At 44.4% G+C, this 17,088-nt stretch overlaps 1 protein-coding gene across 1 annotated transcript in view; it reads left to right on the top strand.

The window, feature by feature from the left end:
- Window positions 1–16,070, top strand: part of dna2 (DNA replication helicase/nuclease 2) — a 29,975-nt gene extending 13,905 nt beyond the window's left edge. Inside the window, exons 11-22 of the mRNA XM_033034379.1 lie at window positions 398–628; window positions 1,344–1,460; window positions 2,857–2,966; window positions 5,199–5,308; window positions 5,926–6,150; window positions 8,213–8,406; window positions 8,890–8,979; window positions 9,098–9,275; window positions 11,187–11,276; window positions 11,823–12,008; window positions 12,877–13,023; window positions 15,835–16,070. Coding sequence (XP_032890270.1) covers window positions 398–628; window positions 1,344–1,460; window positions 2,857–2,966; window positions 5,199–5,308; window positions 5,926–6,150; window positions 8,213–8,406; window positions 8,890–8,979; window positions 9,098–9,275; window positions 11,187–11,276; window positions 11,823–12,008; window positions 12,877–13,023; window positions 15,835–15,882 — 1,726 coding nt within the window. The 3' untranslated portion in view covers window positions 15,883–16,070. The remainder of the gene's footprint in view (window positions 1–397; window positions 629–1,343; window positions 1,461–2,856; window positions 2,967–5,198; window positions 5,309–5,925; window positions 6,151–8,212; window positions 8,407–8,889; window positions 8,980–9,097; window positions 9,276–11,186; window positions 11,277–11,822; window positions 12,009–12,876; window positions 13,024–15,834) is intronic.
- The last annotated feature ends 1,018 nt before the right edge of the window (window positions 16,071–17,088 follow it).

Raw genomic sequence — 17,088 nt, 5'->3', positions numbered from 1 at the left:
AAATGGGATTCAAGAAGGTATAGCAACATTTTGCTCAATTATTTAAATCTCTTTACCCTGGTGGCATTGATATAGACAGCACCAATAGTTGGGATCGAACCCGGGTCTCCTGCGCTGCATTCACTGTAAGGCAGCAACTCTACCGCTGTGCCACCATGACCGCCCAATATTAGGTTTGTTTATTTTATGTCACATGTACTGAGGTTCAGTGAAAAGCCTGGTTTTGCCTGCCAGACGGTCAAATCAGATAATACTATATTGATTTTGGAGATTTTACACTGGTGGTATAATAGTGTAGTTTTACTAGTTTCTTTTTGATCTGAAAACAAGATCATTGTACTACTTATGAAATCATGTATTATATTGCATTGATATTTGGCTGATTTTGTTTCAATAGGGAGTCTCAAGGATATTGTGTTGCTAATCTAGTACGGAGTGGTAGTGTGCTGAACCTTTCTGATGGACAATACCAGCATCAATTCACAAGGAAAACTGGGTGCATATCGAAAACAGCGTTAATGGTTGGCGACAGAGTTGTACTAAGTGGACAGGAGAAAGTGCTGCTTGCTGTGTCTTCTGGATATGTCACCGAAGTCCACTCTTCCCTGATTACTTGTTCATTGGATCGGTGAGAACTCTTTCTTTAATCGTGATTTTGGAGGAAGAATTGGCCAAAATCAAACAGAAGTTACATAGGGATTTTCCATATACATCCGCAACTTGAAAGCTTGTTGCCTAATGTGAATATAACAACATTTTGAAGGGTCCCAACCCAAAATGTCACCTATCCATGTTTCTCGAAAGAGTCTCGACCCAAAACGTCACCTATTCCTTTTCTTCAAAGATGCTGTCTGACCCGCTCAGTTACTCCAGCTTTTTGTGTTTTTCTCCAGGAATGCTGCCTAACCTGCCGAGTTACTCCAGCATTTTATGGCTTTCCTTGATAAACCAGTATCTGTAGTTCCATGTTTTGACATTTAGAATATTTGTTTTTAATTATGGTCCAACCTGGAAGAACGTTAGGCCACGCACAAATTCATTCTTTTTAAATTTGATAATATTAAAGATAACGCCCTTCCATAACCATAACTAGGCCACTCATTTCCAGTGGGTTTCAATGAGATTTCGCCTCATCCATCTAAACTCAAGTGCTGACAGGCCCAGAGCCATCAAACGCTCATCATACATTAACCCAATCCTCCCTGGTATCATTCTCGTAAACCTCCTCTGGACCCTCTCCAACGCCAGCACATCGCACCTCGGATAAGAGGCCCAAAATGGCTCACAATTTGGTGTTCTACATACGTATATATTGGAGTTCCTAAAAGCTCTACTTTGTGCAGGAACCTCTCCAGGCTGCCACAGGAAACTATCTTCAGACTTGATCACGACGAGGGAGTTGGAAATATGAGCACGCATTTGGGAAATCTTTCTAAATTGATGGAAAAATCCGCAGTCAGGTTAGTCACCAGCAAAAAGAAGGGACTGCAGTGAAAATGATGAAATGTGCTTATCCGCGTGGTGCAAGTTAGATGCAAGTCATAATTTCAATGTTTGCTGTTAGTGTGAAACTTAGAGATGTAGTCCTGGCAACATGGGCAGAGGCTGTAAAATAATTGGATTCGATAATTTAGAGGGATGTGGACAAAGCGCAGGCAAATGGAAGAAGTTCAGGCGGGAATTTGGTCAGCGTGGTCAAGTTGGAAAGAAGGACCTATTTCCTACTGTATAAGTTAATGATTGTCATATTAATGGAGGAAAAATGTTAGGCAGATGTTTATTTCTCCTGCAAGGATTCACCAGGAAAGTCCCAAGTCCATTATTGAGGAAGCTTTGGAAAACATAACACGATTAAGATCTGTTTTCTGTGAAAGAGAAAGGGTGTTCAGCAAATTAATTTGAGCTTCAAATTGAAGTTGTAATCAGCATGAAAAAAAGAGGCAGTTATATATTTGGATTTACAAAGGCATGTAAAAATATAACATGAAAATGACTGCACCAGGGATTGTCCAGTAAAATGAGAATTACATGGCAATATGTGTGAACGTCATAAAGCATGGAAACATAACCTGCCCATGCCCCATCTACACCAGTCTGCATTTGGCCCATATCCTTCTTAACCTTTCCTATCCATGTATCTGTCCAGATATCTTTTAAATGTTATTATAGTACCTGCCATTGTTCCATATACCCACTGCCTTCTGTGGAAAAAGGTGACCCTCAGGTTCCTATTAAATCTTTTCCCCCCTCACCCTAAACCTATGTCCTCTGGTGGATGGACCAAATAATTCCGTCCGCGCTGGATAGCTCCAGTTCTGTAGGAACAGTCTGGATTAGAGTAAAGTATGCTGCTTACTGTCTCAAAACATGTTGAGAGATACATTACAAGCACTGTTCCAAAAATTTAAATGAGCTCCCTAATAGAAACATATAAAATAGGTGCAGGAGGAGGCCATTCGGCCCTTCGAGCCAGCACCGCCATTCATTGAGATCATGGCTGATCGTCCCCAATCAATAACCCGTGCCTGCCTTCTCCCCATACCCCTTGATTCCACTAGTCCCTAGAGCTCTATCTAACTCTCTTAAAAGTGACTTGAGGTTTTTTCGCACCTCAGTCTTAAATGGCTTCCCCTTTATTCTAAGACTGTGGCCCCTGGTTCTAGACTTGCCCAACATTGGGAACATTTTTCCTGAATCTAGCTTGTCCAGTCTTTTTATAATTTTATGTTTCTATAAGATCCCCCTCATCCTTCTAAACTCCAATGAATACAAGCCTAGTCTTTTCAATCTTTGTGTGATTTTAAATAATATCTGTGAAGAATGATGAGAATGAGAAGCCATTCTGTATTTCCTCAGTGATAAGCTTCGGGAACTCGTAGTAGGAATGAGGCCACCGCAGTTTGTACCTTACCTGAGCACTGTACTCCCACATGATGCAACGGAAGCAGTGGCTGATATTCTGAAAGGTAATCTGTCTATTTCATATTGCCATATTAAGTTTAGTTTATTGCCACGCGTACCGAGGTACAGTGAAAAGCTTTTGTTGAGCGCTAACCAGTCAGCGGAAACATAGTTCCATTAAAGCCATATGCAGTGTACAGATACGATAAACTTGTGCATCTTTCAAGACGTTCTTTTAGGAAGGAGATGAGGAGAAATTTCTTTAGTCAGAGGGTGGCGAATCTGGATTTCTTTGCCACAGAAGGCTGTGGAGGCCATCAGAGGATATTTTTAATTCGGAGATGGATAGATTCTTGATTAGTGCAGGTGTCAGGTTATGGGGAGAAGGCAGGAGAATGGGGTTAGGAGGGAGAGATCGAACAGCCATGATTGAATGGCGGAGTAGACTTGATGGGCCAAATGGCCTAATTCTACTATCACATGACCTTATGAGGGAATAATGTTTAGTGCAAGGTGAAGCCAGTAAAGTCCGATCAAAGATAATTCATACACTCTACTGGTATTAGGGTAAGATTTACAACAGCCATTAGCTTGGGAGTTAATAAATTGAACTTTGGTACCACAGTGGTTTGGTCTGCATACAGTTTGCAAATACTTCCTTTCACCGCATGGGATTCCCTCAGGTGCTCCATTTTACTCCAATACCTCGAAGAGACACAAATGTGAGTAGATTAATTGCTGAATCTAAATCATCTTTCATTAAGTGGTGGAAATGGAATCAGAGGAGGCACAGTGATGCAGCGGTAGAGCTGCTGCCTTACAACGCCAGAGACCTGGGTTCGATGTTGACAACGGGTACTGTCTGTACTGAGTTTGTATGTTCTCCCTGTGACCGTGTTGGTTTTCTCCAGTTGCCCTGATTCCCTCCCACACTACAAAGATGTTCAGGTTTGTCGGGTAATTCGGCTTTGGTAAAATCGTAAATTGTCCCGAGTGTGTAGGATGGTGCTAGTGCACAGGGTGATCGCTGGGCAGCCCGGACTCAGTGGGCCGAAGAGCCTGTTTCCGTACTGTATCTTTAAAGTCTAAAGATTAAAGTCTAAAGGACAGTTAGGTTAATGGACATGTGAAACTAAATGAGTTAAAGAGAAATATAATGGGATGAAATTGCACTGAGAGCCAGTATAAACTCGATGAACCAAATGGTGGCCTTTTGCGTTGTATGAAAATGTGGCTACATGCAGTCACTTTGATCATTATTTCTAGGCTTGTTGTGGTCAGGATGCAGCCTGTTTTTCTGCATTGGCTTTGAATACAATAGGATTGAAGATTAGGAACAAAGACGTATTGTTGTATTTGGACAGAGTACTGGCAAAACCAGGCTTGGAATACTGTGCATAGTTTTGGCCCCGGTGTTCCCACTCCTTGGAGCTCGAAACAATTTCTTCCCTGGAGCGTCCCTCTCCGCCTCGCCCTAATCTACCTGCTCTTCACCAACCTGCTCTCCTGCTGCCCTGGAGGGTCTTGCTTGCCTCTAATAATTTCCTCACCCATTCTGCCCTAACTGTGGAGCTCACAGGCAGTCTCTTGGCAGCCCAGACCATCACACAAACCAACCTCCCTTTTACTGACTCCATTGATTCACACACTGCCTCGGCAAGGCCACCGGCATAATCAAGGACCAGTCTCATCCCGGTGACTCCCTCTTCTCCCCTCTCTCATCAGGCGAGAGGCACAGAAGTGAGTACACCTCCAGGTTCAAGGACAGTTTCTACCAAGCTGTTATCAGATAACTGAACCATCCTACCAACAACTAGAGAGCAGACCTGAGTTACTGCCTACTTCATTGGAGGCCCTTGGACTATCTTTAATCAGACTTTACTGGACTTTATCTTGCACTAAATTTTATTCACGTTATTCCCTTTTATCTTGTATCTGTGCACCGTGAGTGACTCGATTGTAATCGTGCATTGTCTATCTACTGACTGGTTAGCGGGCAACAAACGCTTTTCACTGTAGCTTGGTACATGTGACAATAAACTAAATTAAACTTGCGCTACGCTACCCTCAATCATCAGAGCTCATGCTCTTCCTTCACCCACCACCTAGCCCTACTCTTAAATGACTATCTTCCCACTTCCTTGGACTAACTCCTGCCCACCCTCTGGGCTCAGCCTCCTTGGCTACAGTCATCCCCTGCGCTCCTTCATCCTGCTCCATGCTCCACCTGCAATTATCTTTCCTTTGCTCTGGAAGCTGGGACTTGTTTAACTGATCCATTTTTCTTTGCATTCAAGGCCTGAACAAGCCTCAGAAACAAGCAATGAAGCGCGTGCTGCTTTCTAATGATTACACATTGATTGTCGGCATGCCTGGTACGGGGAAAACTACCACCATCTGCACTTTGGTAAGACAAGTACCTGCCTCGACAACTCCGCCGGCAGCTCGTTCAATATACCTACCACCCTTTGTGTAAGAAAAAACTAGTTGCCTCTTAGGCTCCTATTAAAACTTTCTCCCCCCCCCCCCCCCCTTAAACCTATGTCCTTTTGCTCTCGATTTCCCTACTCCGGGCAAAATACTGTGCATTTACCCAATCTATTCCGCTCATGATTTTCTATAAATTCACCCCTCATCCTCCTGCTCTCCAATGAATAATAATAATGGCTCAGGCCCTGGAGTCCTGGCAAAATCCTCATAAATCTTCTCTGCACCCTTTCCAGCTTGACAACATCTTCTTTCCTATAACATGGTGCCCAAAACTGAACACAATACTCTAAATGTGGCCTCACCAATGTCTTGTACAATTGTATGATCTCCCAACTATTATACTCAATACTTTGACTGGTGAAGGTCAATGTGCCAAAATCTGCCTTGACCACCCTATCTACGTGTAACATCACCTTCAGGAGATAATGCCTGACCCGCCGAGTTACTCCAGCACATTGTGTCTTCCTTTGTAGCTCTTTTCGTGGTTACTTTGGATATGTACTGAATTGGTTATTTTCTCTTTTCTTCGGCGAGGTGCGGATTCTTTACGCCTGTGGGTTCAGCGTCCTCGTTACCAGTTACACCCATTCCGCCGTGGACAACATTTTGCTGAAGCTGATTCGATTCAAAGTGGGCTTCCTGCGTTTGGGGCGGAAGCAGAAAGTTCACTCCGATATCCAGAAATTTACGGATGAGGAAATCTGCAAAAGGAAAGCAATCCGAAACCTGGCTGAGCTGGAAGGGCTGTACAAGAGTGAAGTAAGTGTCATGTTGCCTTGACTACTAAGTAACACAACACGGAAACAGATCCCTTGGCCAACGCGTCCATGCCGACCAAGGCACCCCAACTAAGCTAGCCTATATACCCGTGCTTGGCCCATGTCCATGAACACCTTAAATACAAGGAACAGCAGATGCTGGTTTACAAAAAAAGACACAAAGTGCTGGAGTAACTCAGCGGTTCAAGCAGCATCGCTGGAGAACATGAAGAGGCAACAGTTCATGTTGGGTTTTGTGTTCAGATTGGGGAAGTATCCCGACCTGAAACATCACCTATTCTTGCTCTCCGGAGATGCTGCTGGGTTACCCCAGCAATTTGTGGGGGGTTTTCTCCCTTCTAAACCTTTCCTATCTATGTGTGCTCTCTTCACGCTTGTTCCTTCGGGCCTCTGTGCCTTCCCTCCCCATGTTTGCTTCCATTTTCTCTTTTCCATCCTCCACTCTAACCTGGTGCTGATTCCCAAACAAGCACATGCAAAAATCGAACGTATATATGTGCATATTTTAATAACATTGTTATATTCATAAATGATAGGAGTAGAAATAGGCCATTCAGCCCATCACGTCTACTCCTCCATCCAATCATGGCTGATTTATCTCTCCCTCACAACCCCATTCTCTTGACTTTTCCCCTGACACCCACGGAATGACTATTCCTGAATGACGTAGCTCTAGAACTAAAGTCTAGATGTTCCACTGAGTTGCATTGAATTACTGCCACTGCATATCCACCTGCCACGTTGCCTTGCACACTAGACATTTCCCCTACCTAATACTACTTTCCAACCTCCTAATGAGTGCCACCTTGCCAGCATTGTTTGCCCACCATATGTCCTCTATCCACCTGTAATCTCTGAATGCCAATATAATTATTTAAGGTCATAAGTGATAGGAGCCGAATCGGGCAATTCGGCCCATCAAGTCTACTCTGCGATTCAATTATGGCTGATCTATCCCTCCCTCCTAACCCCATTCTGCTGCTTTCTCCCCATATCCTCTGACACCTCTGAGCGATCTATCTATCTCTGCCTTAAATATATCCATTGACTTGGCCTCCACAGCCTTCTGTGGCAAAGATTTCCACAGATTCACCAACCTCTGACTACAGAAATGCCTCCTCATTTCCTTCCTAAAGGAACGTCCTCTATTTCTGAGACTATGACCTCTAGTCCTGGACTCTCCCACTAGTGGAAACACTCTCCACATCCACTCTATCCAATTTGTGTTTAAATTAAAGACTTCAGTGTGGAAATAGTCTTGGTAACCATCACTGAGGTATGACTTTATCATTGACCTGAAGATAGGCAGAGAAAGCTGGAGTAACTCAGCGGTTCAGGCAGCATCGCTGGAGAAAAGGATTAGGTGACATTTCAGGTCGAGGTCCTTCTTCAGAATCGGGGGGTGAGGGAAACTCAAGGTACAAAAAGTTGCAGAACAAAACAGAGCTGGCACCAATGACCAAGGAAAGGTGGAGCCCACAATGGTCCATTGTTGGCTATGGAAGAGGTGACAATGAAGGGATACAAACTAGCACGACTGGGGTGGGGAGGGATGGAGAGAGATGGGGAATGCAAGGGTTAATTGAAATTCGAAAACCAATATTCCGCTGGTAGACACATAATGGTGGAGTAACTCAGCGGGACAGGCAGCATCTCTGGATAGAAGGAATGAGATGCTGCCTGTCTTGTTGAGTTACTCCAGCATTTTGTGTCTATCTTTGGTGTAAACCAGCATCTGCAGTTCCTTCCGACACATTCATTCTGCTGGGTTGTAAGCTGCCCAAGCGAAGTATGAGGTGATTTCATTGACCTTCGGTGTGTTCATTATTCCTATTCTTTGCTTGCTCCCGGCCAAATCTTACTGAAAGGAGCATGCTATCATTACCCCGCCTCCAACTACGCTCATGGAAACTCAATGGTTCAACTGGAAGTCATTACCAAGCTGTTTAATCAGGCATAATGTTCTTTGTGATGTTGCCAATGGGTTTGTGTAAATGCAGGCAGTGCCAGGGAAGGTGTAACGCCGAGTCGTTGTGTTTCAGCTGGTGGTCGCAACAACCTGCATGGGAATGAAGCATCCATTATTTGGTCAAAGGAGGTTTGATTTTTGTATTGTGGACGAGGCGTCCCAGATCAATCAGTTGATCTGCCTGGGACCCTTATTTTCCGCGGATCGATTTGTGCTGGTGGGCGATCATCAACAGTTACCACCCGTCATTCAGAGCTCACATGCCAGGTACGACCTCAGTTGGAAGAACGTGAATTTGAAGATAATCTTGGAATTCATTAAGTGCTTAATGAAACAAACTCTCACCTCTGACAAAATGTAGAAACAAAGAACTGCCGAAGCTATCGGGCAGGGGCCTCCAAAGATTTTAGCAACATGGCCACATTATATATTTGGTATATTTTTGCGGGGCGTAGGAAAAAATAAAGAAACGTCTCACACACACACACGCACGCGCACCCCATACCACAGACACGCACACGGAGAACGTACAAACTCCGTACAGACAGCACCCGTAATCTGGATCTAACCCAGGTCTTGGGCAGAGATAGAGATTCTTGCTTAGTACAGGTGACAGAGATTATGGGGAGAAGGCATGAGAATGGGATTAGGATGGAGAGATAGATCAGCACCATTGAATGGCAAAGTAGACTTGATGGGCCGATTGGCCTAGTTCTACTCCTATCACATGACCTTATTCTGTGCCAACAGAGCTCTGGGAATGGATGAGAGTCTGTTTAAGCGCCTGGAGAAGAATCTTGATGCCGTGGTTCAGCTGAACGTTCAGTACCGAATGAACAGGTACTTGCTTCGAGTCATACATAGAAACATAGAAAATAGGAGCAGGAGTAGGCCATACATGTGATTTATTGCAAGTGTTTCAGGCGGTGCTGTAATAAACCTTTGTCACCCTCCACAGAACGATTATGTCGCTAAGTAATACACTAATGTACGAGGGAAAGTTGATGTGCGGATCGGATCAAGTGGCGACTGCAGTGTTAAAGCTGTCCAAGTGGTGTGAGCTCGACACGCACGCTTCCTGGTTGAAGGATGCTCTGGAACCTAGTCATCCAGTTTGTTTCCTTAACACTGAACAGGTGAGTTCATAAGTGGTAGGAGTGGAATTATTGGCCCATTGTGTCTACCCCGCCATCTATCTCTTCCTCCTAACCCCATTCTGCCTTCTCCCCATAACCTCTGACACCTATACTAATCAATAATCTATCTATCTCTGCCTTAAATATACCCACTGATGGCCTCCACAGCCTTCTGTGGCAAAATATTCCACAGATTCACCACCCTCTGACCAAAGAAATTCCTCCTCCTCTCCTTCCTCTTATATTCTGAGGCTATGACCTCTAATCCTAGACTCTCCCACTAGTGGAAACATCCTCTTCACATCCACGGTGACATGATATTCAATTTGTGTAGGAAGGAACTGCAGATGCTTGTTTATAGAGACAATGTGATGGAGTAATTCAGCAGGTCAGGCAGCATCTCTGGAGAAAAGGGATAGGTGATATTTTGGGTCGGAACCGGCAACAGATTATCACAGGAAGGGTGGAGTCCATAATGACACCACTCTATACTGCGCACCTGTGGTCGAACTATGGAAAGACAAGTATGCAGAGACTAAAGGTGGCATATAACAATGCCATGAGAACACTGCTAAGGCAACCTAGATGGTGCAGTGCCAGCAATATGTTTGTGGCTGCAGGAGTCAGTACTTTAGAAGCTATCCTAAGACATCACATGTATAAATTCATTTGCAGGATAAATGACTCTAAAAATGTGCTTATTGTGGCCTTGTCAAACATAAGGATTAGCACTACACGCTACGAATCCCAGTTGTGGAGACACTGGTATCGTAGTCTCGTTATAGGACATTGATCATCTTTTAATCTGGATTTTTAACTTGTGCATTGTTTTTAAAAAATATATAAATTATGATGTTTTTATAAGTGATATACCAAGATTTTATATGTATTTTATGATATTTGATATGCAATGCATTTTTAATGTAATGTTGCCCCATGTCTGGACCTTGAGTCCGTAATAAAGATTATTATTATTATTATAATGACCCATAGTTTGGCTGGGGAGGATGTGCTAATGACAGGCGATACAAAGGATGTGAACAATGGAACTAGTAGGAGGGGGTGGGGGGGGGTGGGGGGGGGGAGAGGTTGAATGCGGGAATTAGAGAAATCAACGTTCATACCACTGGGTTGTACGCTGCCCAAGCTAAATATGAGGTGCTGTTCCTCACTCTGACAGTGGAGGAGGCCCAGGACAGAAAGGTCAGTATTGGAAGGGAAGATAAAATGCTTGGCAAATGGAGATAACGTAGCCCAAGGCAGAATTGAGCGCAAGTGTTCAGCGAAATGATGAATTTGATTTAAAGATATTAAATTTTGCAGGAATGATGACCTGCAGGAATTTTTGTTGCTTTGTTCTGGGAAAGAGTGAACCTAAGTGATTGGATGGGGGAAATGGTAGTGACATCGGTGCAGAACAAAACACCCTTCCCTTTGGGGTGCTGGAGAGCAGGAGAGTCATAGAAACATAGAGAATAGATGCAGGAGTAGGCCTTTCGGCTCTTCGAGCCAGCACCGCCATTCAATATGATCATGGCTGATCATCCAAACTCAGCACCCCCATTCCTGCTTTTTCCCCATATCCCTTGATTCCTTTAGCCCTAAGAGCTAAATCTAACTCTCTCTTGAAAACATCCAGTGAATTGGCCTCCACTGCCTGCTATGGCAGAGAATTCCACAGATTCACAACTCTGGGTGAAAACGTTTTTCCTGATCTCAGTCCTAAATGGCTTACCCCTTATTTTTAAACTGTGACCCCTGGTTCTGGACTCCCCCAACATCAGGAACATTTTTCCTGCATCGAAAAATGCACCTGTCATGTGGATGGAGAGGGGGGAGAGTGGCGTGAGGGGTTTCTGTATTGTATAGAATTTGTCACTCATTTCATTTGAGGCTTTCTGTTTGTCCAAGGTACCAGCGCCTGAGACTGAAGAACAGTGTGGAGTGAGTAACTTGACCGAGGCTGAATTAGTGTACTGCCTGACCACGGCTTTACTAAAGGTAGGTCTGCCTGACTTTGAAGGAACTATACACACCCCACCAACATGAAGTATTGAGCACATTGTGCTCTTAGAACCAGTCAGAGCAATTGTCACGTACTCCAGAACATTAATTTAATGTTGATAATGACAAACAGCCGCCTGATTTCTGATGGTTGTCACAAATCCTCAAATGAAGTCTTTAGACTTCAGAGATAGTGTGGAAACAGTATCCCCGTGGCCATGTGGGTTTTCTCCGGGTGCTCCTGTTTCCTCCAACACTCCAAAGATGTGTCGGTTTGTAGATTAATTGGTTCCTGTAAATTGTCCTTGGTGCATAAGATAGAAATAGTGTATGGGTGATTATTGGTCGTCTTCATGCTGTTTCCATGCTGTATTTCTAAACTATAATTTTAATGTTCCCAAGCTTTGTTTTGCACCTCCTCTCTGTCGCTTAACAACATCCACAGCACAGCCTGTCGTTTTGATGAGGCAGTAATCCTGAACCGTGTGATGGAGGATGACACTTCTGTGGCTGACATGCATTCTTGGCTTATTTTGAAAACAGGCGGGATGCAAGGCCTGTAACATCGGGATCATTGCACCGTACAGACAGCAGCTTAAGGCAGTCTCCGCGATACTGACGAGGGACAAAGCCTTTAGCGCCATTGAGGTGAATACAGTGGACAAGTACCAGGGCCGAGACAAAAGTGTCATCATTCTGTCCTTTGTTCGGAGTAACAGTGAAGGAAAGGTGAGTGAAATGATGTTCGCACTGCTTACTGTTACCAAACTCTGCTGTAAGTCCAAAGATAGACACAAAAAGCTGGAGTAACTCAGTGGGTCAGGCAGCATCTCTGGAGAAAAGGTTTCATTTCAGGTCTAGACTCATCTTCGGTCTCGACCCAAAACCTCTCCTATTCCTTTTCTTCAGAGATGCTGCCCGACCCGCTGAGTTACTCCAGCTTTTAGTGTCTATTTTCAGTTTAAACCAGCACCTGCGGTTTCTTCCTAAACATTCTGTCTGTTTCTTATCGAGTCCGCATTACAAGATTAGATATTGTTCAGCCAGAGCTGAACACACTTCTAGGCGTCTTCATTGTAGGCAGCGAGATTGGCAGCTGTGCATTGGTTTTCCAGTTGAGGGCATTTCAGCAGGTGTTCCATTGTTTGTGGTTCAATACCGCATTTACAGGTGACATAGTTGCAGTTATATCCCCACTTGTTTAGAGACACCTTGGCCCTGACAACAACAGTTCTCAATCGATTGAGGCAATTCCATCTGGCCCAACTTGTGTCTGCACCAGGAGGGAGTTGCTCTCTTGCCGTTAGTCCCATGGTAGTTGAGGGAGGTGGAATGGATATTCTATCATCCCATATGGAGACTCTGGCTTCACCTGTTGTAATGCCAGCCTCCAAGAGGAGTCGCACAGTTGAGAAAACCTTTCCTCGACTTTAGGCGGCTGGGATATGGTGTCTGTCCAAACATTGGATGTGGTTCATCTGTTATCTGTCGCGGGCGCTCCTTCATGCTGGCTCCTGCTCTTCTGATGTCTGGCGTCTGCTGCAAAGTATACACTGTGCAAAGTATAATAACTCCACTGAACTTTCTTCCTCACAAGCTCGGAGAACTACTGAAGGACTGGCGAAGATTAAATGTAGCGCTGACTAGAGCAAAGCACAAGTTGGTAATGCTGGGAAGTATATCTACCCTGTGGCAATATGCTCCTTTGAAAAAACTACTGGATCACTTGAAGAATGAAGAAATGATATCCTTAACTAGTGATGGCTTTTTTTAGGGAATAAATGATGTATAAATAGCAGAGATCAAGTACAGAGTGGGGGTGGCACTGCAGTAGAGTTGCTGCCTCACAGCGCCAGAGACCTGTGTTAGTTCCTGACTACGGGTGCTATCTGTACAGAGTTTGTACGTTCTCCCCTTGGCCGCATGGGTTTTCCCCAGGCGCTCCGGTTTCCACCCACACTCTTAAGGCCTACAGGTTTGTAGATGAATTGGTTTTGGTAAAAATTGTACATTGTCCCTAGTATGTAGGACAATGTTAGTGTACGTGGATCGCTGATCCGTGCGGGCCCAGTGGTCCGTTTCCATGCTATATCTAAACTAAACTGACCTATATGGACTGAAATTCAGCCCAGACATTTAGATTGAAACTCCAGTGCCTGACTCATGGAATGGTTTGGCCTGCCTTCATCCTGTTCCTAGTGGGATTTAGCCTGTCAATTTAATTTCCCCAAATTCTTTATATACTACCCAGTCACAGAAACTGCTAGATTGTGAAGCAGAAAATATTGTGTAGAAACAAGGAACTGAAGGTGCTGGTTTGCACAAACTCCTTTGAAGAAGGGTCCTGACTCAAAACATCACCTAGTTCATGTTTACCCTAAGATGCTGCATAACCTGCCTGAAGAAGGGTCCCGTCCTGAAACTTCACCCATCCTTTTTCTCCAGAGATGCTGCCTGACCCGCTGAGTTGCTGCAGCACTTTGTATCAATCCACAGTGAAATTCATTGTTTTGCATACAATCTGGTAAAAGTCATACTTTAGTTAAGCACAATCATAGATAAGTACGAAAGTGCAATGATTGTAGTGCAAAAATAGTCAGCTTCACTGAGGCAGTACATAAAGAGTCGCCACATTTCTGGCACCAACTTGTCCTTCAAGCACATTATGGTCCCATCTCTAATAGTTCAACGTGCTGGAGCAACTCAGTGGGTCAGGCAGCATCTTTTGGAGAACAAGGATAGGTAACTGCGGATCGAGACCCTTCTTCAGACCTTTGGGTCCTGGGCCGCCGTGGCTCCTTTCCCAGAGTGTGGCCACAAACTGGAAGAACAGTACCTGTTTCCACTTCGGTAGCTTGCAATTATAAATTGAATTATTACATTTCGGGTAACTAACCTACAAGCAACTCTTTTGTTTCTCTTCCCCCTCTTCCGTGTGCCCCACCTGGTTTCTCACACACTCTCTTCTTTCCCCCCCTCCTCAGCCTATATTTCTTAGTCTGGTTTAACAATTCACACACCTTTTATGCTTATCTCATTCTTTATGTCTGTTCATCTCTGTCACCTCTAGCACATTTCACACCTCTTCTATCCTTATCCCTTCAGTTTTAAAGTTCTTAAACATTTTGAGTAATTTGAACTTAAAGTTCCGTTGTTCTAGCAGTGGCAGTGGGTTGTTGATGCAGGTGTCGGCTTGGCCAGGGCGGCCACAGTGGAGAAGCGGTAGAGTTGCTGCCTACTAGCGCTTGCAGCGCCAGAGACCCGGGTTCGTTCCGGACTACGCTCCCACACTCCAAAGACATACACAGAGCTGCCAAGTAGTACGGATTTTCTATATTTTATACAGAAATGTGATAAGAATACTAATGTACGATTTTGCGTTGCTAAATATGGATTTTTTTAAAATCGGCCCAACTTCCTGTTTCATTAATATACTGCTCGCCAATGGAAAAATAATAACCCGGTGAAATTGACTTAAGATCTTGCTGCTTTAAAAAATGTAAGGATGTAAAAAGTCATACTGTACCTCTAAAAATTATAGCAGATCTATTAGTATTTTAAATTTCAATATCTGGATGATTATTTTTGTAAGCTTTGATCTGCCTGTCCCGCTACAGGTTTAAACAGTGCTGTCAGTTTAACGCGTGGGAATTTAAACGAAGAGCTGTCGGCGACAGCGCTATGGGTTCTAAATATAGCGCTACCGGCTGGAGCGCTATGGGCTTTAAACATAGTGCTATGGCCACAGCGCTATGGGCTTCAGACAGTTTGGGAAAATTCTCGTATAACAATGAGTCTTTGGAATTCTCTTTCTCAGTGGAAGTTGAGCCTTTGCTTATTTTTCAGGCAGTGGTAGAATTCAGGATAAGTATAGTGGTGAAAGGTTACCAGTGGGATTGCAGTTACATTGGGATTGGCCTTGATTTTACAGAATGGTGGTGGGCTCCAGGGGGTGAGAGGGAGGGGTGGAGAGGAAAGGGAGGGAGGGAATAAGAGGGAGGGAGAGAAAAAAGGAAGGAGGAAGAGAGGGAGGTTGGGAGGGAAAGGGGGAGAGAGAGAGAGGGAAGGATGGAGGGAGAGGGAGGCTTTCAAAATGGCTTCTACATCATCGTCTCGTGCTAAAAGCAGGAAGCAGCCATTCAAACAGCAGTCTACAAAGAGATGGCAATGAATGCACTGTCAAGTAAGGTGCTTAGAAGACATGTCATTTGGTAGCAAAGTTATACATTCTTATACTCTTACATGGGTGTGACCGCACATAAAATAACATTTTTTTCAGTGAAATGGTACTGCGTAAAAATACTGATTTCCTCAGCAAAATACTGATTTTCAGGTACTAGAATACTGAAATGCTTTGACAAAACTTGGCAGCTCTGCATACAGGTTTGCAGGTAAAATTGGCTTGGTAAATGCAAAAAGTGTCTTTGGTGTGTGTTGATATCCGGGGACCGCTGGTCAGCGCGGATCCGGTGGGCCTGTTTCCGCACCGTAAACAAAGCTAAGCTACTGTCAATGTATTTTCATAATGCATGTCCTCTTCCTTAACCAAGTCTACATCATTGACCTCCCCCCTGCGGCACACAAACTCACTGCTGTGAATTGAACTGATTAATTTCCCTGAACAATGTGAAGATGGTGAACTATAGTTGCTGCTACACAACTCCGACAATAATGGACCAACCTTTTCCACATCGACTATCTCGTAAATAAGTACGGTGCTCTGATCAGTGTAACCTATGTTTGTCAGTCATTTGAATTTTGTACCATTAAATAAATATTCATGCCCAGAAATTCTTATTGGTGTATCATTGCAGAAGTGCTTGCAATCTTTGATGCTCTAAGATAGCCCAGGCTAGTGCAATGACTCGTCAATATAGAACAAACTGCAGGTACATGCAAAATGCTGGAGTAACTTAGCAGGTGAGGCAGTATCTATGGAGAGAAGGAATGGGTGACGTTTCGGGTCGAGACCCTTGGTTCTTGGTTTCTTGGTCCTCCAAAATATTCCAAATGGAATTTAAACTGGAGGTGGTGGAGGGAGGACTTAAGCCACAAAGGGTTATTGGGAAGAAAGAGCTACTTTAAATTTAGTTGCATCTGGTTGGGTAACTATAGTAGGGTGGAGATTATTCCATGCTTTAATTGTGCGGGGGAAGAACGAATTGCTGTACACATCTGTCTTTGTAGCTGGGAACTCTTCAGACTGATGTCGGGAGGGGGTTGGACAAAGATAGAATGTAGGCGGAGACAGTAGGACGAGTGGGAGAACGGGGAAGGGGAAGAAGAGAGAAAGCAAGGGCTATCTGAAGTAAAGAGAAATCAATGTTAATGCCTCAGGTGCAAACTACCCAAGCAAAATATGAGGTGCTGTTCCTCCAATTTGCGATGGGCCTCACTCTGACTATGGAGGAGGCCCAGGACAGAAAGGTCAGATTGGGAATGGGAGGGGGAGTTGAAGTGCTGAGCCACCAGGAGATCAGATCAGTTAAGACGGACTGAACGGAGGTGTTCAGCGAAATGATCGCCGAGCCTGCATTGCTCTCGCCGATGTAGACACCTGGAACAGCGGATACAGTAGATGAAGTTAGAGGAGGTGCAAGTGAACCTCTATCTCTCCTGGAAAGACTGTTTAGGTCCTTGGATGGAGTAGAGGGGGGAGGTAAAGGGACAGGTGTTGCATCTCTGGGAAAGAGGTGGTTTGGGTGGGAAGGGACGAGTTGACCAGCGAGGTACGGAGGGAACGGTCTCTGCGGAAAGCAGAAAAGGGTGGACATGGGAAGATGTGGCCAGTCGTGGGATCCCGTTGGAG

This window comes from Amblyraja radiata, chromosome 15, assembly GCF_010909765.2.
Source record: "Amblyraja radiata isolate CabotCenter1 chromosome 15, sAmbRad1.1.pri, whole genome shotgun sequence".
NCBI classification, from domain to species: Eukaryota; Metazoa; Chordata; class Chondrichthyes; order Rajiformes; family Rajidae; genus Amblyraja; species Amblyraja radiata.
The sequence above is the reverse complement of the archived record's forward strand: the minus strand, read 5'-3'. Positions and strand labels throughout refer to the sequence as shown.